This window comes from Tripterygium wilfordii, chromosome 20, assembly GCF_013401445.1.
Source record: "Tripterygium wilfordii isolate XIE 37 chromosome 20, ASM1340144v1, whole genome shotgun sequence".
NCBI lineage: Eukaryota > Viridiplantae > Streptophyta > Magnoliopsida > Celastrales > Celastraceae > Tripterygium > Tripterygium wilfordii.
In genome coordinates, this window is record NC_052251.1 from 1,337,714 (window position 1) to 1,362,579 (window position 24,866).

At 37.8% G+C, this 24,866-nt stretch overlaps 5 protein-coding genes across 5 annotated transcripts; 3 read left to right on the forward strand and 2 right to left on the reverse strand.

Annotated features, from left to right (window-relative positions):
- Positions 1-1,677: 1,677 nt before the first annotated feature.
- On the reverse strand, positions 1,678-4,571 carry LOC119987208 (N-alpha-acetyltransferase MAK3). The gene is made up of 4 exons (XM_038832038.1): positions 4,338-4,571; positions 4,100-4,223; positions 3,356-3,411; positions 1,678-2,266 (listed from the first exon to the last, which is right to left on the reverse strand). The coding sequence occupies exons 1-4, from the start codon at positions 4,524-4,526 to the stop codon at positions 2,018-2,020; spliced, it is 618 nt and encodes a 205-aa protein (XP_038687966.1). The 5' UTR covers positions 4,527-4,571; the 3' UTR covers positions 1,678-2,017.
- A 2,553-nt stretch (positions 4,572-7,124) lies between these two features.
- LOC119987207 lies at positions 7,125-8,849 on the reverse strand. The gene is made up of 4 exons (XM_038832037.1): positions 7,982-8,849; positions 7,788-7,859; positions 7,645-7,689; positions 7,125-7,535 (listed from the first exon to the last, which is right to left on the reverse strand). The coding sequence occupies exons 1-3, from the start codon at positions 8,693-8,695 to the stop codon at positions 7,684-7,686; spliced, it is 792 nt and encodes a 263-aa protein (XP_038687965.1). The 5' UTR covers positions 8,696-8,849; the 3' UTR covers positions 7,125-7,535; positions 7,645-7,683.
- Positions 8,850-10,754: 1,905 nt separating this feature from the next.
- On the forward strand, positions 10,755-16,054 carry LOC119986539 (2-oxoglutarate-Fe(II) type oxidoreductase hxnY). The gene is made up of 11 exons (XM_038831127.1): positions 10,755-10,930; positions 11,130-11,322; positions 11,469-11,543; positions 11,714-11,765; positions 12,514-12,635; positions 13,382-13,482; positions 13,571-13,629; positions 13,955-14,011; positions 14,265-14,310; positions 15,041-15,120; positions 15,645-16,054. The coding sequence occupies exons 1-11, from the start codon at positions 10,847-10,849 to the stop codon at positions 15,709-15,711; spliced, it is 936 nt and encodes a 311-aa protein (XP_038687055.1). The 5' UTR covers positions 10,755-10,846; the 3' UTR covers positions 15,712-16,054.
- Positions 16,055-17,738: 1,684 nt separating this feature from the next.
- LOC119986451 (transcription factor MYBS3-like) lies at positions 17,739-20,613 on the forward strand. The gene is made up of 3 exons (XM_038831008.1): positions 17,739-18,193; positions 19,243-19,451; positions 19,826-20,613. The coding sequence occupies exons 1-3, from the start codon at positions 17,929-17,931 to the stop codon at positions 20,360-20,362; spliced, it is 1,011 nt and encodes a 336-aa protein (XP_038686936.1). The 5' UTR covers positions 17,739-17,928; the 3' UTR covers positions 20,363-20,613.
- An 800-nt stretch (positions 20,614-21,413) lies between these two features.
- Positions 21,414-23,959, forward strand: LOC119986536 (O-fucosyltransferase 30-like). The gene is made up of 2 exons (XM_038831124.1): positions 21,414-21,887; positions 22,192-23,959. The coding sequence occupies exons 1-2, from the start codon at positions 21,466-21,468 to the stop codon at positions 23,270-23,272; spliced, it is 1,503 nt and encodes a 500-aa protein (XP_038687052.1). The 5' UTR covers positions 21,414-21,465; the 3' UTR covers positions 23,273-23,959.
- Positions 23,960-24,866: the final 907 nt, after the last annotated feature.

Consider the following 24,866-nt stretch of genomic DNA (forward strand, 5'->3'; position numbering starts at 1 on the left):
ATTGCATGGTAACTTAACTTATTGCAAGGCCTTGTCCACACTAACGACACTTCTTTATCTTCCTAGAACTGTTTAAAATAAGCTCTATCAAACAGAGTCTTGTTTTCAATTAATCAAATGCAATTAAACTGGATTAAGGGGCCTTGTAGTGTTAACAAGAACCGTTGTATGATCCAATGGTTCTTTATTTTTCAACTTAAACTATTTTTCTTTTCATTTTCATCCTTTACTTCCAAACCTGAAAAATATAACTGTTTGCCAAGTGTCTTGATATTAGAAGGGTAGAATCGGAAATTCAAGCAGGAATGTACAGCTTGGACGATTTTGCTTGGGAATCATGTTTGGTTGGTGGGATTGTGAGAGAAAATTTTTGTGAATGTGCACATGATAGATTAATCATTCATAATTGTTAATCAAACAATGTGGTACGATGATACAACTTTTTAACAACAATAGGAGCCCACTTGGAAGATTTTATAAATATATAGCAAATCTATGGTAGACCCACATCTAATTATGATTTATTTTGAATACTAATTATGATGATTAGGGCAGCTAATTAGTGGGTTTGATTGAAAACATTAATGGCCAAGTGTGATTAAACAATCAGTTGATTGTCACCTATGAACTTGGAAGAATAAATTCCAATTGGGTAGGAACGTGGTCTACTTGCATTATTTTTATTATTATTTTAAACGGCGAAGGGGATTCGAACCTGATCACCAGGGTAATACACACCATCCTTACCACTCCAACTATTGTCTCGGGTGTCTACTTGCATTATTATTATTGTATCAGTAGAGAAACTTGAGGTATTATTGTTAAAAATGCACTTGATTTAACATAAATCATGAAAATCATATTATGTGTTCTTAGTTATTTTAAGTCTTATGTTAACATAGTTTTAATTAAAGTGTATATAAAGAATTCTTATAATATATTATGACGCCAATTTGATTGATGAGCAAAGAATGTAGTAGTTTCTCGCAGAAAATACTCTCAGGAAATATCAATGGACTCTCTTATCCAAAGTTGACTATCATCGTAAGATAGTTTTCCGTTTCCCAAGTTTAAGTCTAATCCATCACAAAATTTTCAGGATCTTTTAGAGCTCACCACTTTAAAACACGTCTAACTAAATTAATGATCAGATAGACTTATAAACTATCAGTCAGATCTTTATTTTAACGATGTCAACAAATACCATTTTAATATTTGAAGAGCAAGTGAATCACAAGATCTTAAGAGGAAGCATGTGCACGGGCACGTGCATTAAAAGACGTTTACCCTATAAAGATGTTCAGTCTGCAAAAGGTCAAATAATTAAAGGAGAAGAACCCCATATTGCACACGAAGGTTCATGCACGTGCAAGCATATATATATATATATATATAGTTTTTCTGAGAAATAACATTAGGCCCATTCAAAGTGTGAGCAAATGGCTTCTAAGTTAGCCCATGAAATAGAGTAACCTTGCAGCCCAATTTGTTACCAAGAGGCCTGAAAACTATCACTTGGGCTTGGCAATCAAACATTGGGTTTCTCATCGTACCCGGCCCAATTCGACTTTAGCCCTACCTGGTTCAATTCTCACATTTGTCTTCCCTTCATCCCTTTGCCACCATTTGAATAGGTTACACTCATTTTAATGAAATGAACAAAAAATGAGATAAATGAAGATTGAAGAGCACAGACAGAAATAAAACACAATAGATCTACAATCTGCTTTCAACAGTAACTAATGCTTTTCTCCTAATACTTATAAAGCCTTTGCCCGTACTGTTATCAAGCTTGGATTAAGTAATTATCTACTTAAAAGACATAGCAAAGCTACCAATGGTGGTTCACTGGGATTCTAAAACAAGAAAATTTAATATTCTGACAGAAGAATCCAAGGACTTTGAAGGGGCTGAATGAGGAATCATAAGAGGATAACAGCTTATTTACCGGAGAGTGTAACTCGCTCCAGTCACTTTCTTCTTGACGACTCATACAAGTGAGAGAGCTTGAGAAAATCTAGCTATAGCTCTTGATGGGTTCCGAACAATCTTCAGGGGACAAGTGATCGCCATGATCACAACATTCATCTTGATCAGCAATCATATGCAAGGAGGAGTGTAGTTCTTGACGGGGAAATAACAACTTCAGACGAAAAGCGTCAACTCCATTCAAGTAATAATGGAAAAGTCTTTTTGCCCTAATAAAACCTAGCCGGCCATAGAGTGCAAGTGCACCTTTATTTGTGACTTCTGCTTCCAGTGTCACCTTCAGATAAGAAAACAAACAACAATTGAGAGCCAGTATCCAACGGTCTTATTGTAATACAAAAGGATGTAATGATTGTCAGCCAAAGACAATGATTTTGACAAAAGGAAATATTTGGTTTGGTGTGATCAAAGAATGGGAAGAATCACATCACACCAAATGCAAGCAGATTGGTTAGGAGTTAATGTATTTTTTGACTAGCATGAGGAGAGGTTAAAAAAACTTGACAACATTAAGCAGCAACGTCTTACCAAACAATTCAGTTCTTATATGGAAGTAGTAAAACAAATATTGCAGTTGTGATGTGAATGAAATGGAAACAAAGACTGCCCATTCAGTGAATGTTTAGTTCTACTTTCAAATTTCAATGTGCGATTTGGGCAAATTCCATTGCTCCCAATCATAGTTGAAATGAAGGTTAACATTGAATTTTGGACAGCTTTAACATTTCCAAATTCCAAATAATTCCTCTAACAGAACTTCCTATGTTGTGTGTGCCAGCGACTCAGAATAAAAAAGAGAGGGAGTGGCGGCACTTTCCAGCAGAAACTGACCTCATAGGCTGTTCAAAAAACAGGTTCGAAAATATTGTTTTAACTGATGGGAAATTATTTGTAACAGAATGTCAAACTGAAACTATATGCTGTAATAGGAATTTTCTGAATCATACATCACAATTAGACCATTCAAAGTGAAGGAAAGTGGTATAGATTGAACAAGAGGAGCAAATCGTTCAGACTTTAGAAATAGCTAATATTTCACACGAGAGAAGAAATTGAGGATGGCATATTTCATACTTTGAATGATCTTGTAGGTCATCCAATGTGTGATTGAGAAACAATTTATGTTCATCAAAATTCTCTAGATTTAGAATTATTGGCACTTCAATATATTGTCTCAGGGAAAAGGAAAAGAAAGAGAGAATCCTAAACAACCAAATCCTCAATGAATCCTTCTTTCCAAAAAATATCTTTCCGTGCTGCTTCATATTTCTCAAGATGTGAAATATTTGAAGGTGAAAACAGAACAATGAAGAATCAACTGATGTGAACCACAATAAGGTCAAATCCATCAAATTAAAGCACATACCTCTTCACATCCTGATTCCATCATCACTTTAATAGATCTAGTAACAAGTTCAGTTGCTGCAAAAGGAAGGAACTTCATCTCAAAATTCATCCACAACAACTTGACTTATTGTTAATTTACTTAAGTACATCCATTACTTACAGTACCGATATCAGAAAGATAAACATAACTCGCAAAACTAGTAAGAACCACTGAGAAGTACCAAACAGTAACAATGTTAGAAGCACCAAACATATAACAAAACAAACACGAAATGTAAACATAGTAGATCATTGTTATTTCGCTGGAACCCATATCACAAACATTAGTTAGACAAATAGCTCAAGAAACACATATGTGAAAATTACCATGCGCATTCAGTAGTAGACACAAATACATCTTAGAAACATTAAACATAAAGCTCAAGCAACAGGATACATAAACATCGCTAAGCAAAGTTGGTCTTAACAGTACAGTCTGAAAAACAAGTATACCACTAAAGAAACACTTTTTCTAAGCGTCACTCAGCACATTCAACACAAGGAAAACTATATATGGTATTGGTATCCCAAAAAGATAACCTCAAAAATTTCCAGGGAAGTTGAATTATGATCCTGACAGGACATACATAAATATACCCTACACAGCACCCATAAACAGTAAGAAAATTTACCATGAAAGAAAATCAATTTCATAGAAACTAAACCACAGAGCACAAAAGAACCTACTCCATCCATACAGTTTTGCATTTGTAAGAGAATTTACCAATGCCTTTGCCTCTGAAAGGCTTGATTACAACCAACATGGCTATGTAACCTCTGAATGTAGAGCTCCGATGCTCACCCATCTTGCAAACCACAGTCCCCACACATCTCCCTCTGTGAAACGCCTAGCCCATACATATACATACATACACACATACATACATATATATCAATCCGAAAACCTTTCAAGAGAAGAGATTAGAGAGATTGGGTGATTGAACAGAGAAAAGGGTTTTTACAAGGAAAGAGAGCTGGGGCCAGAGATAGACGAAGTAACGGTATGTGAAGATGGAGTAAGGCTCGCTGAGCTCTTGGTCCACCAGATTCATTACCAGTGGAAGGTGATGCTCTCCTCCATAGCTCACGTACTCTATCTCCGACGGATCGAAGTCTACCTTCTCCGGTTCCTCGTTGGTCGTCTCCATCATCACTCTCTCTGGACTCTCAGTATGCAAACTTATAACAATGAGAAAATCAAAAGCAGGTCACACACAAAAGCCCAACTTATAGGCCCAATATTCGAACCAACCAACTTGGGCTGCTGTTTAAAACTTTAAATAGTCGGGCCCAACAAAAGCCCAACTATGAGGCCCAAATATTCTAAATGAAGTCCACAAGAGTGACTCTCTGGCACTCTCAATATTCCATGTAAATGGTAAACCTTGTACTTGTATATTATAATTCAAGTGTATATTCTTTTTAGTAACGAAGACACTATACAAATTTACTTTTTAAACATCTAATATAAGTCTAAACTCGAATTGTCAGACCACGCATAAAAATTTCTCACCCGACGACAAGATAAATCAACCTTTTCCTACCTAACGACACCATAAATTGGATCAAAAACCCATCACGTGGCCACCAATATATTAATCAATGGGAATTAAACTTAATACCTCTCGAACCTATACGATTTCACTCTATAATGATTCACCCAATGATTGCAATCATTCAAAAGTGGAATTTCAAAACTAAAGTTGGGGGTTTAGAGGTTGGCCTCAATAGGCCATTGAGGGACCAGTTAAACATCTAAAGACAAGCAGAATCAATGAAACTTTGTATTTAAGAGTTCTATAACCTTCAAAATAAGGCATTGACTTACCATAGGACAAACCATGTGTCTAGGTGTGCTGCCCAAGTTAATAACATCCCATGACCTAATGACCATGACATCTTTGTTCCAAACCATGGTTGCCTTTAGAAAAAGAAAAAAGAAAAAGAAAAAAAACAGAGAAAACCCTGAAAAAAAAAGAGCCCAGAATGAGCAGCAGCTGCAGCCTACAAGATATATTAACAAAGAAACAAACAATACAAAAGCGAAGGGTTACACAATAAATCAGCAACTACAAGATCATGCGTCACATTGGACTAAAAAAGCTCTACACTGTTCTCCCATCTACATTCAGATTCATAAGATTTCAAGAATCTAGCTGCAATCACCTACATCGATCATTGCATTTCTTATATGTCAAAACACGAGCCATATTAAAGCATAAAATCACCCAGATCCATAGCCTTAGCAATGCAAAGTGCAAACACAAGAAAGCTACTTCATCAAAGAAACGAAAAGGAACATGTAGCAATTCAGCACAAAGACTAAACATTTATCCGAAAATGTTGAAGACTCCACAAGCAAGTAAGCCTGTGGTACTGACAGGCAGCTGAGCTCATGTCCTTTCCAGATTGCAAGAAAAACATGGAACTTCTCAAAAATTGGCCAGTCAAATCTCAGACAGTTTATATGGAAGCCATATGAAAATTGGACCGCTCAACTAGTGGAATCTATTCAGTGGTTTCCACAGTCTAAACTGCTACATCAAAAATGAGATGGAGCTTTGTGAGAAAAAGTAAACACTAATCACTCCAGAAACAGAAAAGACAGATAGAAATAGAACGACAAAACCTATATATATATGGACCATTGATCATAATACACTTCTCTTTTTCAAAAACTTCACAGCGATCATCTCCGTTGGGTTATATTTACATTTGGTGACTCAATAATAGATGCTTATAAACCTAAGCAAACAAGATATGCCCCACACAATCAATCAAGCAACCCTTTTTCGGATGAAAAAGGAGCTTTCCTCAAAAGTCAGATACAATTCCCTTTGGGCAATGCATCTCAGAAGCACTGTTAGTAGTACATGTTTGGCAACTGATACAGTATGGAACAAGGAAAAAAATTGGGGAACCAAAGAGACAATGAAGCCTTGGAAGGCATCATTGCAAACCTGTCCACAGCCTCAGGAAGTGCCTAGGAAGCAGTCAAGCAGCATGAGCTAGCCCCCCTTGCATAAGCTGCAAAGTTCCTGGACTTTCAAAACAAAACGTTCAAATCATCTCATCATTTTTTAATAAATTCATCTCTGTATACCGATCACGAGGAGTTTGCCAGCCTCTTTGCACACACAGACAGAAAATTGATATGTGAACTAGTATTCACAAGCTTTGGAAGCTTTTACAAAAAAAAGAAAATAGTTTAACATGATTTGCAAATAGCGGGAAAAAAAAAGAGAAACAAAAACATATGCATGCATCAATTTGTGCAATTCTCAATAGTTCTACTTCATTTACATATGCAAAGAACCCTAATCATGAAGAATGTACCTGAAAGATTCTCCAAAAGATTTGTTTACACAAAGCTAATGAGATACTAGTATACTACATATAAAATATATGCCTAACAAAAGTGGAATGGGCATTCCACGACAAGCCAAAGAAGGGAACCACAACAAAAAATGTCCACTGTCATTGTCAAAACAGAAATTACTCTAGACTGACCAAACCAAATATGCTTAACCAGTGATAACGAATTTACTTATTGCGGCGCAAAATTAATTTGAGGCTACTACAGACAAAATAAGAAATATTAGTTAAGCTACCATAGAAAATAGAATGAAAATATAGATAGAGAAAATGAAGCTGTCGAGAATAAATTTTCAACCTTATAAGGGGTTCATCTCGACAGAGCTGAAACAAAATAATAGGAGTTCTTCCAGAGCAAGGAAGCACGCAATGCCTTGATATCAAATCCTGTATTGAATTAGACTTTGTAAAACTAACTACACATTTCTTATTCTGCTCCCCCACAGTGTAGGGAGCCTGTCAAACATAAGGTGATCAAAAAATAGAAATCACCCAAACAAAACCGAGACAAAAGCCATAAAAATCTCTATTCAGCCAATTTCTGGTCCATGTTTTACATCTTAGGCTTAGAACTACTAAATAACATGTAAATTAAATCTATGCTACACTGTATCATACCCTCAATTGGACTACAACCAAGCATAAAGAAACCAAACTTCTTTTCTTCCCCTTTACAAAATTCCTCTATGTATACCTCCAATTGAAGTCTAGACAAAGCAGGTGCAAACTTTCCAACCTCGAAGGGCTTCCAAATGTCCATAATTTGCTGTAACCCATATCTACCTCTGCAACAGCAGATTACAAAACTAAGTCCTCGCACGATGTTAGGCCAAAAAATTCTAAAGCAAATCAAACAAATTCAACGCCCACAGTTATGAAGTTAGAGTGACAGACCAGAGACTTTACATCAGGAACTTAGCATGTGCAAGCTATTTATCTCTGCAAAGGAAGCAACAATAACATTTCAGCAACCGAGGATCTTTCCCATTGAAAAGTGAAAATATATTGACAGTGAAAAAAGATGAAAAGGCGCAGACCTTCACTGGCGCTTCCGCAACTCGATAGGCATCAGCGGAAGCCCCAACTAACCACATCCCCGGAAATACCACCTACAACATCAACCATGGCAGATTGACAGAAGCAAAGACAAAACAGAAAAAGTATAAAGATCATCAACAGCCACACCAAAAACGAATATAGCAAAAACAATATCAACAAACGGAATCCTCACATCAAGCTGCTTCTGCACGTTCTTCGGCCGCTTCTTGGGCCTGCGGGACGGCCTGTTCCCCGTCATCACGAAGATATCCTCCTCGATCTCGTCTTTCGACAGTGCTATCCAAAACCTCCTCTTCTCCCCTCCGTTCCCTCCTCCGAAAACCTCCTGCGCCGCCGTTTCCGTTGCTGACGCCGCCATTCCCCTGAGTCTCATCGATTTCGGCTGCTGATTCCCCTGTGCCGGAAATTCCTTGCTATTACCATTTCCATTGTAAGTCCTTTCGTTCTCATTCATGAACACCCGCGTCGAAATAACCTTCCTCGGCCTCAAATTCCATGGCCTCTGCGCAGTCTCCCCTCCGTCTTCCACTTGTTCATCTTTGCCTTCTTGCTCCTCCCGCTCTTCTTCCTCGGCTTCGGTATCGTTGTTGTTGTTGTGAGGAAGCCCGACTTCTTTCTGCGCGGTTCCCGACTCCGGAGATGAAGCATGTCTCGCCGGCTTCGTTTTCGGACCGATGGAGGAAGAGCAGGAGGCGAAGCGGTGGTGAGGACGGGCCGAGCGGGATCCGACCCGGAGAGGACGGATTGAGTCTGACTTCTCCCGATTCTGCTGTCCGGGTTCGGGATGAGAACGGCGGTGGTTGGTGGTGTTGTTGGTGCTCCATTTCAACAAGGAGAGGGAGAAGTTATGCAGAGGCTGTGACTTCATCGGCGCCGTCTCCTCCATTGCAAGCACTATATATTCCTCCGTTCGTGTGTATATATATATCTCTGACTATATATATACGTATCTATAGCTGTACCATGTAGGGCCGTTTAGTGAGAGAAATTCTCGACCGAGAGAGAGAACGAAGAAGAGAGTGTGATCGTTTTTGGTGCTGCAGGAGAAGGGGAGACGAGTATATACAAAGGTCTGTACGACTGGGCACTACTCTTATACAAAGAATCCTATAGTGCAATTTGTATTGCACGGTATGTGCACCGTCTGATCTCTATGGACCCACCGAATATGAAATCCTACGATGGATATAAGGTAAATAGCTAAATATTAGGGTTCTGTCCGATCCGTATGACCGAATTTATTCGATCCAGATTAAAATAAGTTTGAAAATAAATTAGATGCCTGGACAAAAATTTTTTTGTCCGGTTTAAAAACGGATTCAAATCCAAACATAGAAATTTTGTATGAATTACTTATCCGGATCCTAACCCGAATTAGGTTATTGTCAGGTTTACTTGTCTGAATTTAAACAAATTTGAATTTGATCAATTAAGTATGTTCGAAATACAATCAGAGTTAGGATCTGTAAATGTAAATATTTCATAAAGGCGTGATGTTGTTGGATTCGAAACTGATTTTTTTCTACCCTAGTATATATGTTGTGTACATCGACGTGTCTAGCATTTATAGGCCTAGGATGGTCCACAGTAATTTTCTTGTGGCTCTTTGGTAAAAATTGAAAATTCTAATATTCCTCTTATTATATTAAAATTTGTAAGCACATTTTTTGGTGGGTCTTGTTGTCTAGAAAACCATTAATGATATGGTGCTTCAACTCAGTCATAATATAAGCAACGTTGTCTGACCATGTCAAGCTGTCAAATTTGTAAATTAATTGGCCAGTTAGCTCATAGAAAACCATATACAGATTGACAAGTTCATAATAATGTTTTAATTTATAGTCGACACCTGAGAGGCTTAATGAGAGTTTGTTCTTGTAGCGACATGGGATAGCCTCATTGGTTATGTCTTTCGATTTTGGGAGTGCGATGTTCGAGGTTGGAAGTTTGAATCAATCAATTTAGATATTTTTTTAGGGAATCCTGATTTCATGAGCTTGTCTCACTTTAGAATCCCTACTCACATGAGTTTCGATCCAGTCTTACATGTCGTCAATGTGATTCGGGTTGTTTCTAATAGGCTGAGACTTACGCTCACTCAACTATCCAAAGACATATTATAATGGGTGATTGATCGGTTACGAATTTTTTTTCCATTCTTGTGTTTTTATTGATTTTTTTTTCCAAATAATATAAAGATAAACAAAAAAAAAAGAAAAAAAAAGGAAAAGAACAAATAAAAAGAGCAACGAAAAATTCAAACTAAATTTTGAAACCTCTAAACTACCTAGGGGCGGATCCAGCATTGGACATAAGGGGGCGGAACTTAGTGCGAGGGTGTTGCCCCTGCAAATTTTTTGTTGGTTCTATATATATCACTATAATAAGAGTAAGATAAAAGTAAAAACTGTATTCATAAATTTGATAAACATTTACAATTGCTTTTTTATAGTTTTTATGTTTTGATAATATTGTATAATAACCTCATTCGAGCATTTGGCTTGTTATTAATGTTTAAACTTGGTCTATGGAGTTGGGTTCAACACATATGAAACTAATTGTAATTTTTTTTTCTCAATATTTAAGGGGGGCAAAGTCTACTAATAATTTTTTTTCTAAAAATATATGAACTATTATAATTATATAAAAAAATTTAAGAGGGCGACTGCCCACCCTTGACTGTGGGTGCCTCCGCCCCTGGAAATGCTTAAGTCGAGAAAATAATTATAAAATATTTAGAATATATATATATATATTTTTTGAAATATCAAAGAGAAATATGATTGCAGTTGTTATCGAACATTGATCCCACCTATGTCTAACCTAATCAATTGTCAACCGAGTCATCGCTTATATATATGCGTAATATTTTAGATTTAACATTTGCATAATGAATAAACGATGAAATTACAAAATAAGAGGAAAAATAGTAAGAGAGTAATTTAAAATAATTTCCGCCGCGAGTCGATCCTTTATATGCAGTGGAGCAAAAAACACCAAGAGAACCGCCACCATATCAGCCGGGTTGACAAGAGAGATGGCGGAGACTCATAAACTGGAGCTCCCAGTCATAGACTTGTCCTCCCCTGACCGCATCTCCACCGCCAATTCAATTCGTCGGGTTCGTATTCTTCTATCTGTTTATGGCCTTTGATTATCTTTTGATCATTTCACTGTTTTATTTGAAAGTAGCCCTTGTTCAGTAAACCCTAGAATTGCCATTTTTCGCATCACTGTAACTCTGGTGCTTCAATTTTGTATTATCGTACATTGATACAGTGATTGTACAAATTTAGTCAATAGTAGAAAGATTGTTTCAGGCATGCGTGGAGTATGGTTTCTTTTACCTGGTAAACCATGGGGTGGAGGTAGAATTGTTTGGAAGGGTTTTTGGTGAGAGCAGGAAATTCTTCTCACTCCCCTTGGAAGAAAAGACCAAATTGGCTCGCAGAGAACACAGGGGTTACTCGGCACTCTATGATGAGAACCTAAACCCCTCTTCGAGTTCCAAAGGTTCTGTTTATTCCTCTTTTTTATTTTTGTTTTATCGTTTTGTGTGTTTGTGTGTATGTTGATGAAACTGGTTGAATATTGTATATATTGAGAAGACATGATCATCATGAAAGCCTTTATATTGAATACACTGATTGTAAAAACAGGGGATTCAAAAGAGAGTTTCTATGTCGGTCCGCTAGAAGGGGAGACAAGAAACTTAAACCAGTGGCCTTCGCAAGGTTTGTGTTAGTAACTTAGTATCTTTTGTTCGATGTAAACATTTGAATTGCAGTCCACTTGCATCTATTATCTTTTTTATTTCACTCTTCTTGTGAATACGCGTATCAAATAGGGCAGTAGTTTGATTGTGACATTGTTTTGGTTACTATTCTGGTTAGGAAATTTTCAGAAGTTCTGCCTTCTTGGAGATCCACGATGGAGTTGTATTATGAGAAAGTGATGTAAGTTTTAATATCGTCTGTGTATCAATTTGTCATAGTTTACTGAGTTCAAATGATGGATCATACCGAGTGCTCCTTTGTTTTGAAATCAAAATTGTGCTTTATGGTTTGCACCTAAGTTTAAAAGCTGATTATTGCAGTTTATTTCGTTTGCCTAATTATTCTTTCATGTGTACCTCAAAACCATACTACTGCCAGCATGCATGCACATAGCTTAAGGTCAAGTTGAGTTAGTGTATGCCTACTTTAATGGAATGTAATATGTTAAGGAAGCTGTGGTAGGTTATGTCTTGATTATATTATGGTGGGGAGTGCAGAGAGTGTGGCTCTGCAGTAGGGCAAGAGCATCCTCTTCAGTAGGATCAGAGCGTTCCACTCTGTGGTAGGATGAAGAATTCCCTGAAGGCTTATGATAGAAATACCACATCGAAAGATGTGGGCATGATGGTGTTGTTTATAGGGGGGAGGTATGGGCCTTCCTCATAACCCAAGGTTTTCTAGTGTAGTCCGCCATGGAAGGGCCTGTCTGCGGACAGAAGGTCCATGGTGGGCTGGGCTGGGGCCTTGGGTACAGCCGGCCCATATGGGTGGGTGTCGGTTGGGCCTTGGGTGATGAGCGTGTATGGGCACGACTCTATCAGCTTATCTTTTAATGGATTACGATTCTTCGCATTCTGATGTGTGTTCTTCTGCGTGTTTTAAAATTCTGGATTCTGAAGTGTATCTAGATGGTAATCTTCTACCTCAGGTCTTCTGGAAAAAAATTGATCTCCTTAATTGCTTTGGCTTTGAACTTGGATGAAGACTATTTTGAGACACTAGGAGCTTTGGATGCACCAGCAGCTTTCCTTCGCTTATTACACTATCCAGGTACAGCAAGTCATTTTTGCTGCTTATTGTTAATCACCTTTATTGCATAGCCCTGTCAAACGTGATCTCTATCTTAATAATGCCTCATGATTGCCGCTTCTCCTTTGTGTTTGAGGGTAATGTTGGTATTTTTTTGGGAGGGGGTGGTTGTTTGGTGGCTTTGGTTTCAAAATTTGTGGCATTCTTTTATATGTTCATCAGTCCATGTATTCAGGTTGCATCATTTTTATGGCATGATCTGACATTGCACTTTTTTATTTCTCTATACAAACTTTAAGCAGTTTAATTCTAAGTGCCTTTTTGTGGCGTTTGTAGACTATATTTAACATTAGGCAACACCTTGCTTTCTTGTAGTAAAAAATGAAAATGACCCTACGCTAACTTGTTAAGTTGTATTTGTTATTCAATGGCGCATTATTATATTTCAAATCTTCAAACCATTCAAATGTTTTAATGAAGCAGTCGTGAGTTCATAATACTCTCCTGATGCAGCGGCATCAAGAAGCTAATTATCCGGTATTGTTTCATAATATGGAAAAAACTTCTTTTCAGGGCAATATTCTGAACTGAACATAGGAGCTTATATTTCTAGGACTTAAACTGGAGTCTCTCTTTTTATCCTGGTCAAATCATATGATAAAAAGTATACAAGTTGATCTAATAGACAACATCGCAAAATTGAGGCTTTATCCTTCCATGAAACCCTTCCATCTTGTTTGAAGCAAGCTTTGAAATATCAATTTCAGGCAATGTGGCATCTTCTGACGAAGAAACATATGGAGCTTCTGCGCACTCAGATTATGGAATGATTACCCTTCTGGCAACTGATGGTGTCCCAGGGCTTCAGGTATGTCTCCAACTTTCAGTAGATTTCGGGAACTTTTAAGTTGCTTGATTGCTTTCATCAGGCCTATCTTATTTATGTAATTTCACAGGTTTGTAGGGACAAGACCAAGCATCCATGGATATGGGAGGAGGTGCCAAATAAAAATGGGTAAGATTAAGTCTATAATTCCTAATTGAAATTCTAGCTTGTTTCTTAACCTTCTTTTTTCCCCCTTGAAATGGCTTCAATAGCGAGTCAATTTTATGAGGAGTCTAATATTCCTGTGGATGCCAGACAGAATATGACGATTAATTTTTGTGCAACTTTTTTTCCTAATCAAGTTGGCGAATAATTTGGATTGTCGATGAAGCCTGTAATATGTGGAGGATCTGAATGTGCTGTTGGTAGTTAATAATGTTATTCTGTAACTATTATCAAGAATTAACAAAATGATGCTGTATTTCACCTAAAGCTTCTGAATTTGAATCTGCAGGGCCTTCATTGTTAACATTGGGGACATGATGGAAAGATGGACTAATTGTTTATTCCGGTACAAGAGTTTTTCTCGCTGCTGCTGCTTTTTTTTTTTAAAAAAAAAGGTTATCTTTGTTGTTTACATTCTGCGTATCTGACTCCGGCCACTGCGGGAACCTTGTGCACGGGAGTTGTTTAAAAAAAAAGTTGTTTGCTGCGTGTTCTAATGACATCAATACATGAACATATATATTACACACTTCTGTGCCGAGGTTTTCTTGATATTTAAATTATTTTTTTCTGTGCGATGCGTGCCATTTATTTTGCAGTTCGACATTTCACAGAGTGATGTCAGTCGGACAAGAACGGTACTCGGTAACTTGATTTACTTACCTGATGACTATTTTGGCTTTTATTTTTTTGGGATATAATTATGTTTTCAGTAGTTCTGAATTATAGTTTAAAACGGTGCAATTTTCACCACTTAATTTGTAATTGCTGCTGGTTGGATATTTATGCTTGTAAAAATGTCTAATAAGATAGTGTTATTAAAGAGACACTATGTGGCTTAATTGGGTGGATTTGCAGAGTAGATCATTATGAGTTATGACAACCATTGAACTGAAGCAACCCTGCAGAAGTAAATTGTTATATGAAAGCTAAAGTCTAATGATGAAAGAAGTGAATAATATGGACTTAAGCTGTTTTGGTCGTACATAAACCCTGCTTCTCAGATGAAATGCCCTGTTCACTGATAGCTGAGACATGAAAAGTTTGCTGACAATTTAAAATGTTGCAGTTTAGTTGATGGAGCATCGTTTAAAATTTAAATAATTAAATATCTTTCTTATGGAACAAGTATCTAATTCACAAATGATAATGAAATCTATAGCAATGATGAGGTTGCAACTAATGGACTTGTTAGATTCGTATTGCAAATGAGCTGAAGGTCCTTCCAATGTCTTGCATCAATGTGTTGAAATGTTATTTCAAGAAGACGCTGAAATTATCCCCTTTGTAGAAATATCCAAATGTTGCTGTGTCTCAGCTTCTGTCATAGAGAGATGTCTACCGTACTATTGACTGTTTATTTGTAATGCTGCAGGTAGCTTTTTTCTTGGATCCTAATGAAGACTGTTTGGTGAAATGTCTGGAAAGTTGTTGCAGTGAATCATGCCCCCCAAGGTATATAGATAGATCTCTTCCCATACTCTTGAGCAGGCAAAAAGAAAAACAAAGGAAGAGGGAGAAAGCTTTTAGTTGGTTTGTTTTGCATTTTTTTCTCTGTACATCTCTTGCATGCTCCATCTGGATGGGAACTAGTTTTTCCCTTTGGATATCGTAACCTTTTGAGCTCGGATGATTTCTTTTAATGTGTATAAGTCAGATAGACCCTAGTTTGTGCATCTGGGGTTAACTTCCTATTGCGCTTAGTCCGGACTTCAGATTAGTTGCCTGCAAATTCATCCTAGTCTTGGTGTTCATAGACTCGTAGTTCCCTTTATTTACTTGAAGGGTCTAAGGACACACAACGGGAAGTGAGCCGGAATGTATTTTCGATAGTTATTTCTGAAATAATTATTTTATTTTCCTTTCTCGTAATGTATTTACGGTGCTTTTTTACTTCATGATTATATACTTTTTATTTTGCCGCTGGATTTGTATTCTATTCAATATGGAGGCGATTGATTCCTATTAGCTGTGTGCAGATTTCCCCCTATTCGTAGTGGAGACTACCTGACGGAGCGGATCAGGCATACATACGGTTCCTACTGAGGGCAAGGAGAAGCATAGATGCATTGCTGCTGTATATGGTTCTTCATGAGAAATGAAAGTTGCTGCTGCTTTTGAATCTCAACTGCGGTACTATTAATTGCTACACTGAAGCATTGATAGGTAACATCTGCTGAAGTGCTGGTAAGTTAAGCATTCACATTGGTATCAAAAATTGTTGTGTATCCATAAACATACTCTTCCTTGTGAGAGATGCATGATTTATTACAAAACAATATTGTCAAAACAGAAGTTGTTTTTATTTGCTTCAATGTACCCAAAAAAAGTCATTTGGGATAATACTTGAAAATGGGATTTTCACTGTTGGCAATTAGAGTTTGCAAATCACTAGTGTCTTTCAGAATGACTGCATTCAGATGAATCAGGACCATCCAAAATAAATGTCTACAATGATAGTGGCCGTACAGGTGTTGGGATGATAATGTGGTCCTGTCAACTGATAGTCTGTGATCAATTTGATTCCCACAGTGAGCAATACCCTGTGATAATACCAAAATACTCCTCCAATAAGACATTGACACGTGTCTATTCTATAAGATTATGGGGATCACCTTGTTCTAAACAGGTGTCACCTTGGTAATCATTAACTCGGTCATAGAGTTGATCGGCATGGATAGATCAATAAATCATACTATCATAAACTATGCGCATTTTCAACTCTCACGATCATAAAGGAGCGGTTACAATTGCATAGGAGCATTGACGATCAGAGTGTATAAAAGGGGGACTTCCGCTCAGGTAAATGACTCTCACTTTTCAGTTTCTATTATCAACTAAATAGAAAGCTCTCATTATTGAGCAGTCTCCTTAGTTTTTGTGTACGCATGTGCGTCGTGCCTGACATTAAGAAATTTTTGTGCGCGTGTGCATGACATTAAGGTGATAGAATTACATGTGACACTAGGTGTTTGAGATCATCTACAATACGCACAATTGGTGGCTCGAAGCAGCTGACAGTCTCCAATACTACAATGTATATTGACTCTTCAATACTTTGGAGATAAGGGCATCATGTTACTTGGGTCACCATTACAAAGCAATTTCTCACTCGTTTCTGATCAGGAAATCATGGCCGTCGGATTAAGTCCCGGGGACCGCATAGTAATGGATTAAAAATTCTGGGACCAAAGATAAAAAATGTGTGGGATTAGATAAGATGGATAAGCTTTTTTTAAGCTTCTTTATTGTTCGTACGATAAGGTATCTTGTAAGCAATTATATAATATGTGATGTGTCCACGTGGACGGTCCCTGTAATACATGTGGATTTAGACCAAGATTATTTTATTAAATACATCGTAAGTAGAGAATGCTCCAACGATATTCTCATTTAAACTTATGTTCATAAATTTGACAAAGTTTTACGTTGATTTTCGACCTATCGCAACCCTACTTCTTTATTCGGGTTTGGAATCAACTGCAAACGTAGATGAGATTTTGGGATGAAGAATTGATAATGATGGGTGGTGTTGACAAAATCCGAAATGTTATTTAGGAAATTAAACATAATCTATACTTTTTTCAATCTCTTACTTAAAAATTGGAAATATTGTTTAGCAAATTAAGCATAATATAGAATTTTTTCAATTTCTTACCTTTTTTTTTTGAAATACCACAAATAAATATATTTATGGTTAGAATCAAATATTGAATATACATATGTTTAACCTAACCAATTATCAATTGAGCCACCCCTTTTTGGTAATTTCTTACTTTCTATAACATAACATTGTTAACTTAAAATCTTTTTTTATATTATTTCAAATATATAAAAAAAAATATTATCCATAGATAGATAAAAGGCATCTTTAAATTAAAATAAAGCCTTTTAGACGGTAGGCGGGTGGGCCCCAAGTCAGATTTGACCGGTCTAACCATTCCTTTTTGTATATAAATTATGACAAATCACGATGATCTGGACAAAATCAACGGCTAGAAATCAAAATTAATATTTGCTTAAATTACAAACAAAAACAAGAAATATATTCTCATTATCATAAAACCTAATTTTAAGGGTTTTGGAATTTATACCGTTTGATCCTCTCTCTCTTCTTCTCGCTCGCGTATACATCTGAGGAAATTGAGGAGCAGTGCAGAGACCGGCGAAGACCCATTTGGGTCACTTGATCTGGGTCGTTTAAAGTTTGGAACTTTATAGGTATCTGAGAGGAGAATCCGAATTTGATCTGATTCCGTTGATATGACGCGGCGGTGCTCCCATTGCGGCCATAACGGGCATAACTCGCGGACATGCCCGAACCGTGGAGTCAAGCTCTTCGGTGTCCGACTCACCGACGGGTCGATTCGGAAGAGTGCTAGCATGGGAAATCTCAGCCATTATACCGGGTCGCTTGCTAATGGATCCAACTCTCCCAGTAACACCCCTGATCACGGCTCCACTGCTGATGGATATACTTCTGAGGATTTCGTTCCCGGGTCTTCAACGAGCCGTGAAAGAAAAAAAGGTTCGGTTCGGTGATTTGTTTCTGGTGTATTTGTCATTTGTGGTGTTTGGTTTGAATTTGAGAGAGCTTTGATTGTTTATATGATCAATCATTTTATTCACATCTGAATCTGCATGATTCGCGTTGAATATTATTTGGAAACTCGGCCTTCTCAGTTTTGAGCAATGATTACAGATTGTTTTCCTTGAAATATGGTATGGGATTGGATTTGAAATTGAAACTGGTATAGTTTATTGAAGGAGTCTATTAAACTAATCGTTGCTTTTACTAACCAAACATCACCATATGTTGATCGTGAGCTTAGGCCTTTTGTTCTCTCGGGATATATATGTAAGGAAGGCTGTGTGTATGTGCCTTATGGGTTGCACTCCTTTGGTAGTTGGTGCCCTAAGAACAGCTCTTTTAACATTAAGAAAAAAGATTTCCATTTCACTGGTACTTGGGGTTTAGGGACTGTTTCAAGTATCTGAGGTGTAGTTGTGTTTGCGTAGCCGTAGGGGTTCCCTTGTTTCGGGAAAAAAAAAGATTTTCTTTTTTGTTTTTAAAGTTAAATTAATTAGGTGATGAGATGAATATAATTGCTTATAATTGGTCATAGAGGAATTGTGGTGGGTTGTTGTTGTTAATTGCTTATCTGAGGTTAATTACTGTTGATTTGAGGCTGGAAAAATATGCTTAATGTTTGTTTCACTCTGAAAACAAACAAGTAGCTGGTAGACAAATATTATCAGCAGGTTTGAATGCAGTCCTCGAAGCACCTTTCATTTGATGGTGTGTGAAAAGTTATGGCACCCAAAGCAGTCCTCAAATTATCTAAAATAATTTGTTCTCAGGGTTTTGTCATCCCACAAGAAGTGGGAAAAAAGAAACAATATTATGTACATGAGAAGGATAGCTGATAGACAATGTTACTATGTCATCACTGACTAGGTGTTGCAAACTTGCAATTGAGATTTATAATCAGGAGTTGGTCAATTTAACGAATGCTAAGCGGTAATTCTCCATTGCTTGTAGTTCCCTTGCTTTATGGGCTATAACATGTTGTGCAGGTACTCCATGGACTGAAGATGAGCACAGGATGTTTCTACTCGGGCTGCAGAAGCTTGGGAAAGGCGATTGGCGTGGAATTGCACGCAGTTATGTCATGTCAAGAACACCAACTCAAGTGGCCAGCCATGCTCAGAAATATTTCATCAGGCAAACAAACGTGTCTAGGAGGAAAAGGCGTTCTAGCCTGTTTGATATTGTGGCAGATGAAGTAAGCACCCAGACCCTTTGTGCATTCGGTACTTGTATAGATATATACCATTCGTGAACCCACTCCTCTCTCTCTCTCTCTCTGGCTGCATCTCATGCATTTGGCATGCTGCAGAAGCTTTCCTCCTGTTAATTGAAATGAATTACTGGCACTGCAGTTCATATGATGTGAACATGCCTATCTTTCCATGTATTTTCTCTAATGACATTGGTTCACTTTAATGGTCATATACTGTCAATTTGGGCAGTATCCTGGTTAACTTTCTTGCCTCACTTTAAGATCTATAACTATGTTGTGAAGGGTTTTTTTTATCCATTATTGGTTTTGATTGTCAGTTACTGATCCTTGTCCTTTCTTTCCGTCACAATTTGCAGTCACTCGATACTCCGATGGAGTCTCAGGACTTTTACTCAGTCAGCCATCCCCTGGCTGAAGGACAAAATGAAAACCCTTTGCCTCCAGTTGCTGCTGCTGCTCCCCCTCCTCCCCCTCCTTTGGATGACAATTGTGAGTCGATGCATTCTACCAATTCCAATGACAATGACGAGGAACCTGCTATTCCAAAACCAGAAGGCTCACAACCTACTTACCCAGTGATATATCCTACTTATTTCTCCCCATTCTTCCCATATTCAGTTCCATTTTGGCCAGGTTTCAGTGCAGAGCCACCTAAGACAGTGCCACATGAGGTGCTGAAGCCAACAGCAGTCCACTCCAAGAGCCCAATTAATGTTGATGAACTGATTGGCATGTCGAAACTTAGTCTAGGCGAGTCTATCGGTAATTCTGGATCGTCCGCTTTATCACTAAAATTGCATGAAGGGTCATCTAGGCAGTCAGCTTTCCATGCTAATCCGGCCTCAAATACTTCAGGCATGAATTCAAGCGGCAGCCCAATCCATGCAGTTTGAAAGGCTGCTTCTGCTGAGATTAAGAATACAACTTAGGTCAGTTCTTGTGAGCTCCACAGGGTACTGTTTATATGAGGGACTAGCATGTAGCATGTGCAGAGTCTTGGTTAGAAGTCATTTATTTGTTTGTGGAATCAGCTTTAATAAGGTTGTCTTATTTTAGGGTATTTTGTTTGTTTCAGTTAGCTTTTAGGGCTGTATGAACTTATTATAAATTATTTGAATTCTTAACATTTCAGCCATATAAGTCTCTACCTAATGCACATTTGAAAAATATTTTTCTGACACACATGGTGCACGCATATAAGGTCACCAGACATGCTGGTGATGAGCTTAGCTGGTTAACCATTCAAGTATTTTTGTCCCAGGTGTAGGGTTCAAATCCTACGGATAAACTCCACCAATTAGCGGCAAGTGTGAAAGTAGCAAGAAGTTGCTTTCATGTCAAGTGACGTTTTACGAAACTCTGTTTTGAAAATAAAATATGGGGCTTTTTACACGATTATCCTCATCTATTGTAGGTAATTATTATCATGTCCTCAACTAGATCGCAAACACCTCTCGTTCGTCCATCCTCACCATCTCCGTCTGTAAAGACTAGAGAGTGCATCCCTGCCATCCCAGGTAATCTCTTCTCTTCTTCAAATCTCCCTCGTTTTGTCAAATCCTTCTCTTCTTCATCACATATATGTTCAAAATACATCGACACCCTTCCTTCAAGCATCTCTAATGTGGAGGAGTTGCGGTGAAAGAACTGCCGCAACATCATCAAGCCCACCAAGAAATTCGTCAAAGAAAGAACTATTTTATTGATCCGCCAATCATTTTTTGTGAGCACAACTCACTCACGTCATATCACCACAATTTTCTAATCTTACCTCATCTCACATTGATTGGTCAAAATATAAAACACTCCCAAACGGATCCATAAGGTCACTTAGTGACGCTACTAGGCCCAAAGATTACGTTGGCCAAGGCCTATTAGGCCCACACCAGTCAAAAGCATCAAGCCCAAATATATCATCATAGTCTCGTAGAGGAAAAAGAAGCATTCCCACTTCTGAAGTTCACAGGGAGGAAGAAACAGATGCAAACTCAAAACCATGAAAAACCTTTTTAATCTCAACAGAACCAAGAGAAAACCCTACCATCGCAGATCTTCTGTCATACTCGTCTCAATCTCGTCTTTCCTCCTCTTCTTCATCGTATCATACAGTCAAATCCCCAAATCTCTCTTTTCAATCCGATTAACCGACAATCGACAGCCACAATGCCCAGCCCATATCTCAACTGCGGGCGAGAAATTCATGTGGTATGCTCCGCACAGTGGATTTAATAACCAGCTCTCGGAGTTCAAGAATGCTCTGTTGATTGCGGGTATATTGAACCGGACATTGATTGTTCCACCGATTCTTGATCATCATGCTGTTGCTCTTGGTAGTTGCCCTAAGTTTAGGGTGTTGGGTCCTAAAGAGATTCGCCTTTCGGCTTGGGATCACATGATTGAGCTTCTATGGACTGGGAGGTTTGTGGGTCTGGTCTCTTTGTATGTCTCCCTATAATTTTTCGTATTCCCTTTCGATCTTTTTTTTTGTCATAGAATTCTGGTTGTCTATTGTCATAATTTTCTTCCGTGATTGCTTGGTGAGAATAATTTGAGAGAAGAAATTTAGGAATCCTATTTTGTAGAGTAAGGCTGCCCAGTTTTTTAGATTAAGTTCGTTGTTTGGGACTTTGTTCTTACTCTGTTTCATGTTTATGCTGTGGAATTTTATGGATTTTAGGGTTTCTTGTGAACTTTATATGTGTTTTTTTACCCTTTATTGCAGGTACATCTCCATTGCTGACATAATTGATATTTCATCTTTATTATCTGCCTCCACTATTAGAACCTTGGATTTCAGAGTTTTTGCTTCCATGTGGTGTGGTGTGGATGTTGATTTTGTTTGCTTAAATGAATTTGATTCCCAGTCTTCTTTGATTGAAAGCTTAAAACAGTGTGGGAATATACTTTCCGGCTTCTACGGTAACATAGACAATTGCTTGTATGCTTTGGATGAAGATTGCAGAACTACTGTCTGGACATACCAAAATGATGAAGGGGATGCAGTACTAGATTCATTTCAACCTGATGAAAAACTCAAGTTGAAAAAACACATCAAATATGTTAGGAAACGACGAGATGTGTTTAGGACCCTTGGACCTGGTTCTGTAGCTGAATCAGCTGCAGTTTTGGCATTTGGAAGTCTTTTCACAGCCCCTTACAAAGGCTCGGAACTATTTATTGATATCCATGAAGCTCGAAGGGATGCATTGGTACAGTCTTTGATTGAGAACCTTAAATTTCTTCCATTTGTCCCTGAAGTTGTAAATGCAGGGAAGAAATTTGCATTAGAGACCATAAAGGTTCCTTTCCTTTGTGCTCAGCTTAGGTTGTTAGATGGGCAGTTCAAGAACCACTGGAAGACTACTTTTCTAAACTTAAATCAAAAGTTAGAACCCTTAAGGCAAAGGGGTTCTCTACCTATTCGTATTTTTGTGATGACCGATCTTCCTGAGGGTAATTGGACTGGTGGTTACTTGGGTGATTTGGCAAGAGATTCAGATAATTTCAAGTTGTATTCGTTGAAAGAAAATGATGAGTTTGTAATTCAAATAGCCAGAAAAATTGCAGCTGGAGGACATGGCTTGAGGTCTCAATCTTCTCGAAGGACTCTTGATACTGTTGACAAGAAAAAGAAGGTTTGTGCATCTCGGAGACTTCCTGACGTACTTCTGTATATCGAGGAAGCCATATGCAGTTGTGCTTCACTTGGTTTTGTTGGAACTGCTGGCTCAACAGTTGCTGAGAATATAGAGCTGATGAGAAAGTTTGATGTATGTTCAACTCATAGTGTGACGGTATCATGATCCTAGCAGAAGCCTAAGGATCTAAAGAAGACTTCCTGAGTAACTTCATTGATTCCACTAATAGCTCGACCGCAGCATGACCTTTGTATTTGGTCATGATGAATTCTAATTCAATGAGTTCCCTTCTGATGTCCAAGGTTAAGGGGTTTGGACGCTTTTATTTCTACTATTCCACTGTGCAAGACTGGTGATCTAAGCATCGCTATTGAAGACATTGCTGTGTAAGGCAATGGTATCTATGGTGGTTGCAAGCAGTCATCAGTCTCAATTATCTCCTCCATAGAAAGATTAAACATCATGTTTAATCGAGGACTTGACTTTTGTGTGTAAGTTCCAACTTGGCCAAGGTTACAGGTTGTCCTAATATCACACATACCAGGAAAAGTGGTGGTTCTTACTGGCGTTGACAGGTAGACTTGCTGCCTCTTGGGTGCATTGTTTTTGTTGACGCACAGATAATTTATCTAACTAACCAGTTAATGAAGTTATTGAATTACAGTTGTTCTAATGTTTAGAGTTAGGGGAATGATTTGTTCTTGTCAGATGCGCAAAAGCACCATAACTAGAGCGTTGATTCTTTCATTTGTATCTGTGATATGTAAATGTTACCTGTGTCATTTTTTCGAGAATTTCCACCATCCTTGGCAAATGGTGGCCTTATTGCAATATATATCCTGATGGAAACGAGCTTGCAGAAGTTGTAATTACAATTTTCCTAAAATGCTTGTTCAAATGCTCTCTTTGTTTGCGTATAATTACACTTTCCTCTGCCCTTTGTTCTCCTTTTCTACTCCAGCTGAGATAGAAGGCAAGTTTCCTTATGCAAACTGCATCTACCATATTTGAGACTGTGGCCTATCATTCTTTGAAATGAAAGTGGTTTCTGGCTGCAGGTGCAATCAAATTGAGAGTAAATTGATTTGGTTGCAACAGTATTGGTTAGTTTAATTGTCAGGTGTATCATTACTACAATTGGTGTATATTTGAAGAATTAGTAGGTTGAAGTTCAACTAAGTTATTAAACTACAACAATGGTAAATGATAAACATCTCAACAGTTGGGATCTCAGATGTGATGACCGCAAATGTATCCCGACTCGCTGAGAGTGAAACAGCCGATCTTTCTATCTATTTTCTATAGAAGAACCTTGAGCTTTGAAGCAAGTGGTCTATGCTAACTCGTTTTCGAGAGGAAGAGTTTGCTTTTCGGTTCATGCTATGGTATCGGAATGCCTCCCATTAGGAGAAGTTGGATCAGAAACTTATTACATGCCAGCGATATTCTGCTTTTCGGTTCATGCTATGGTATTGGAATGTCTCCCATTGGGAGAAGTTGGATCATAAACTTAGTACATGCCAGCGATATTGCTATAATGAGATAATTGAGATACTAGTTGTTGTAGATAAGGGGTCGGAATTATTCAAGTAATTTCATATGATCTCCACCATCTAATGCAACCATACATTTAATTTGACAACATCACACCCAATACACTCATTCAATGGTGTAGATCATGTGAAATTACAGAAATCATTCTAGTAAATCTATATCATAATTGAACTAAAAGTTATATGAGACAAAACTTTTATAAGTT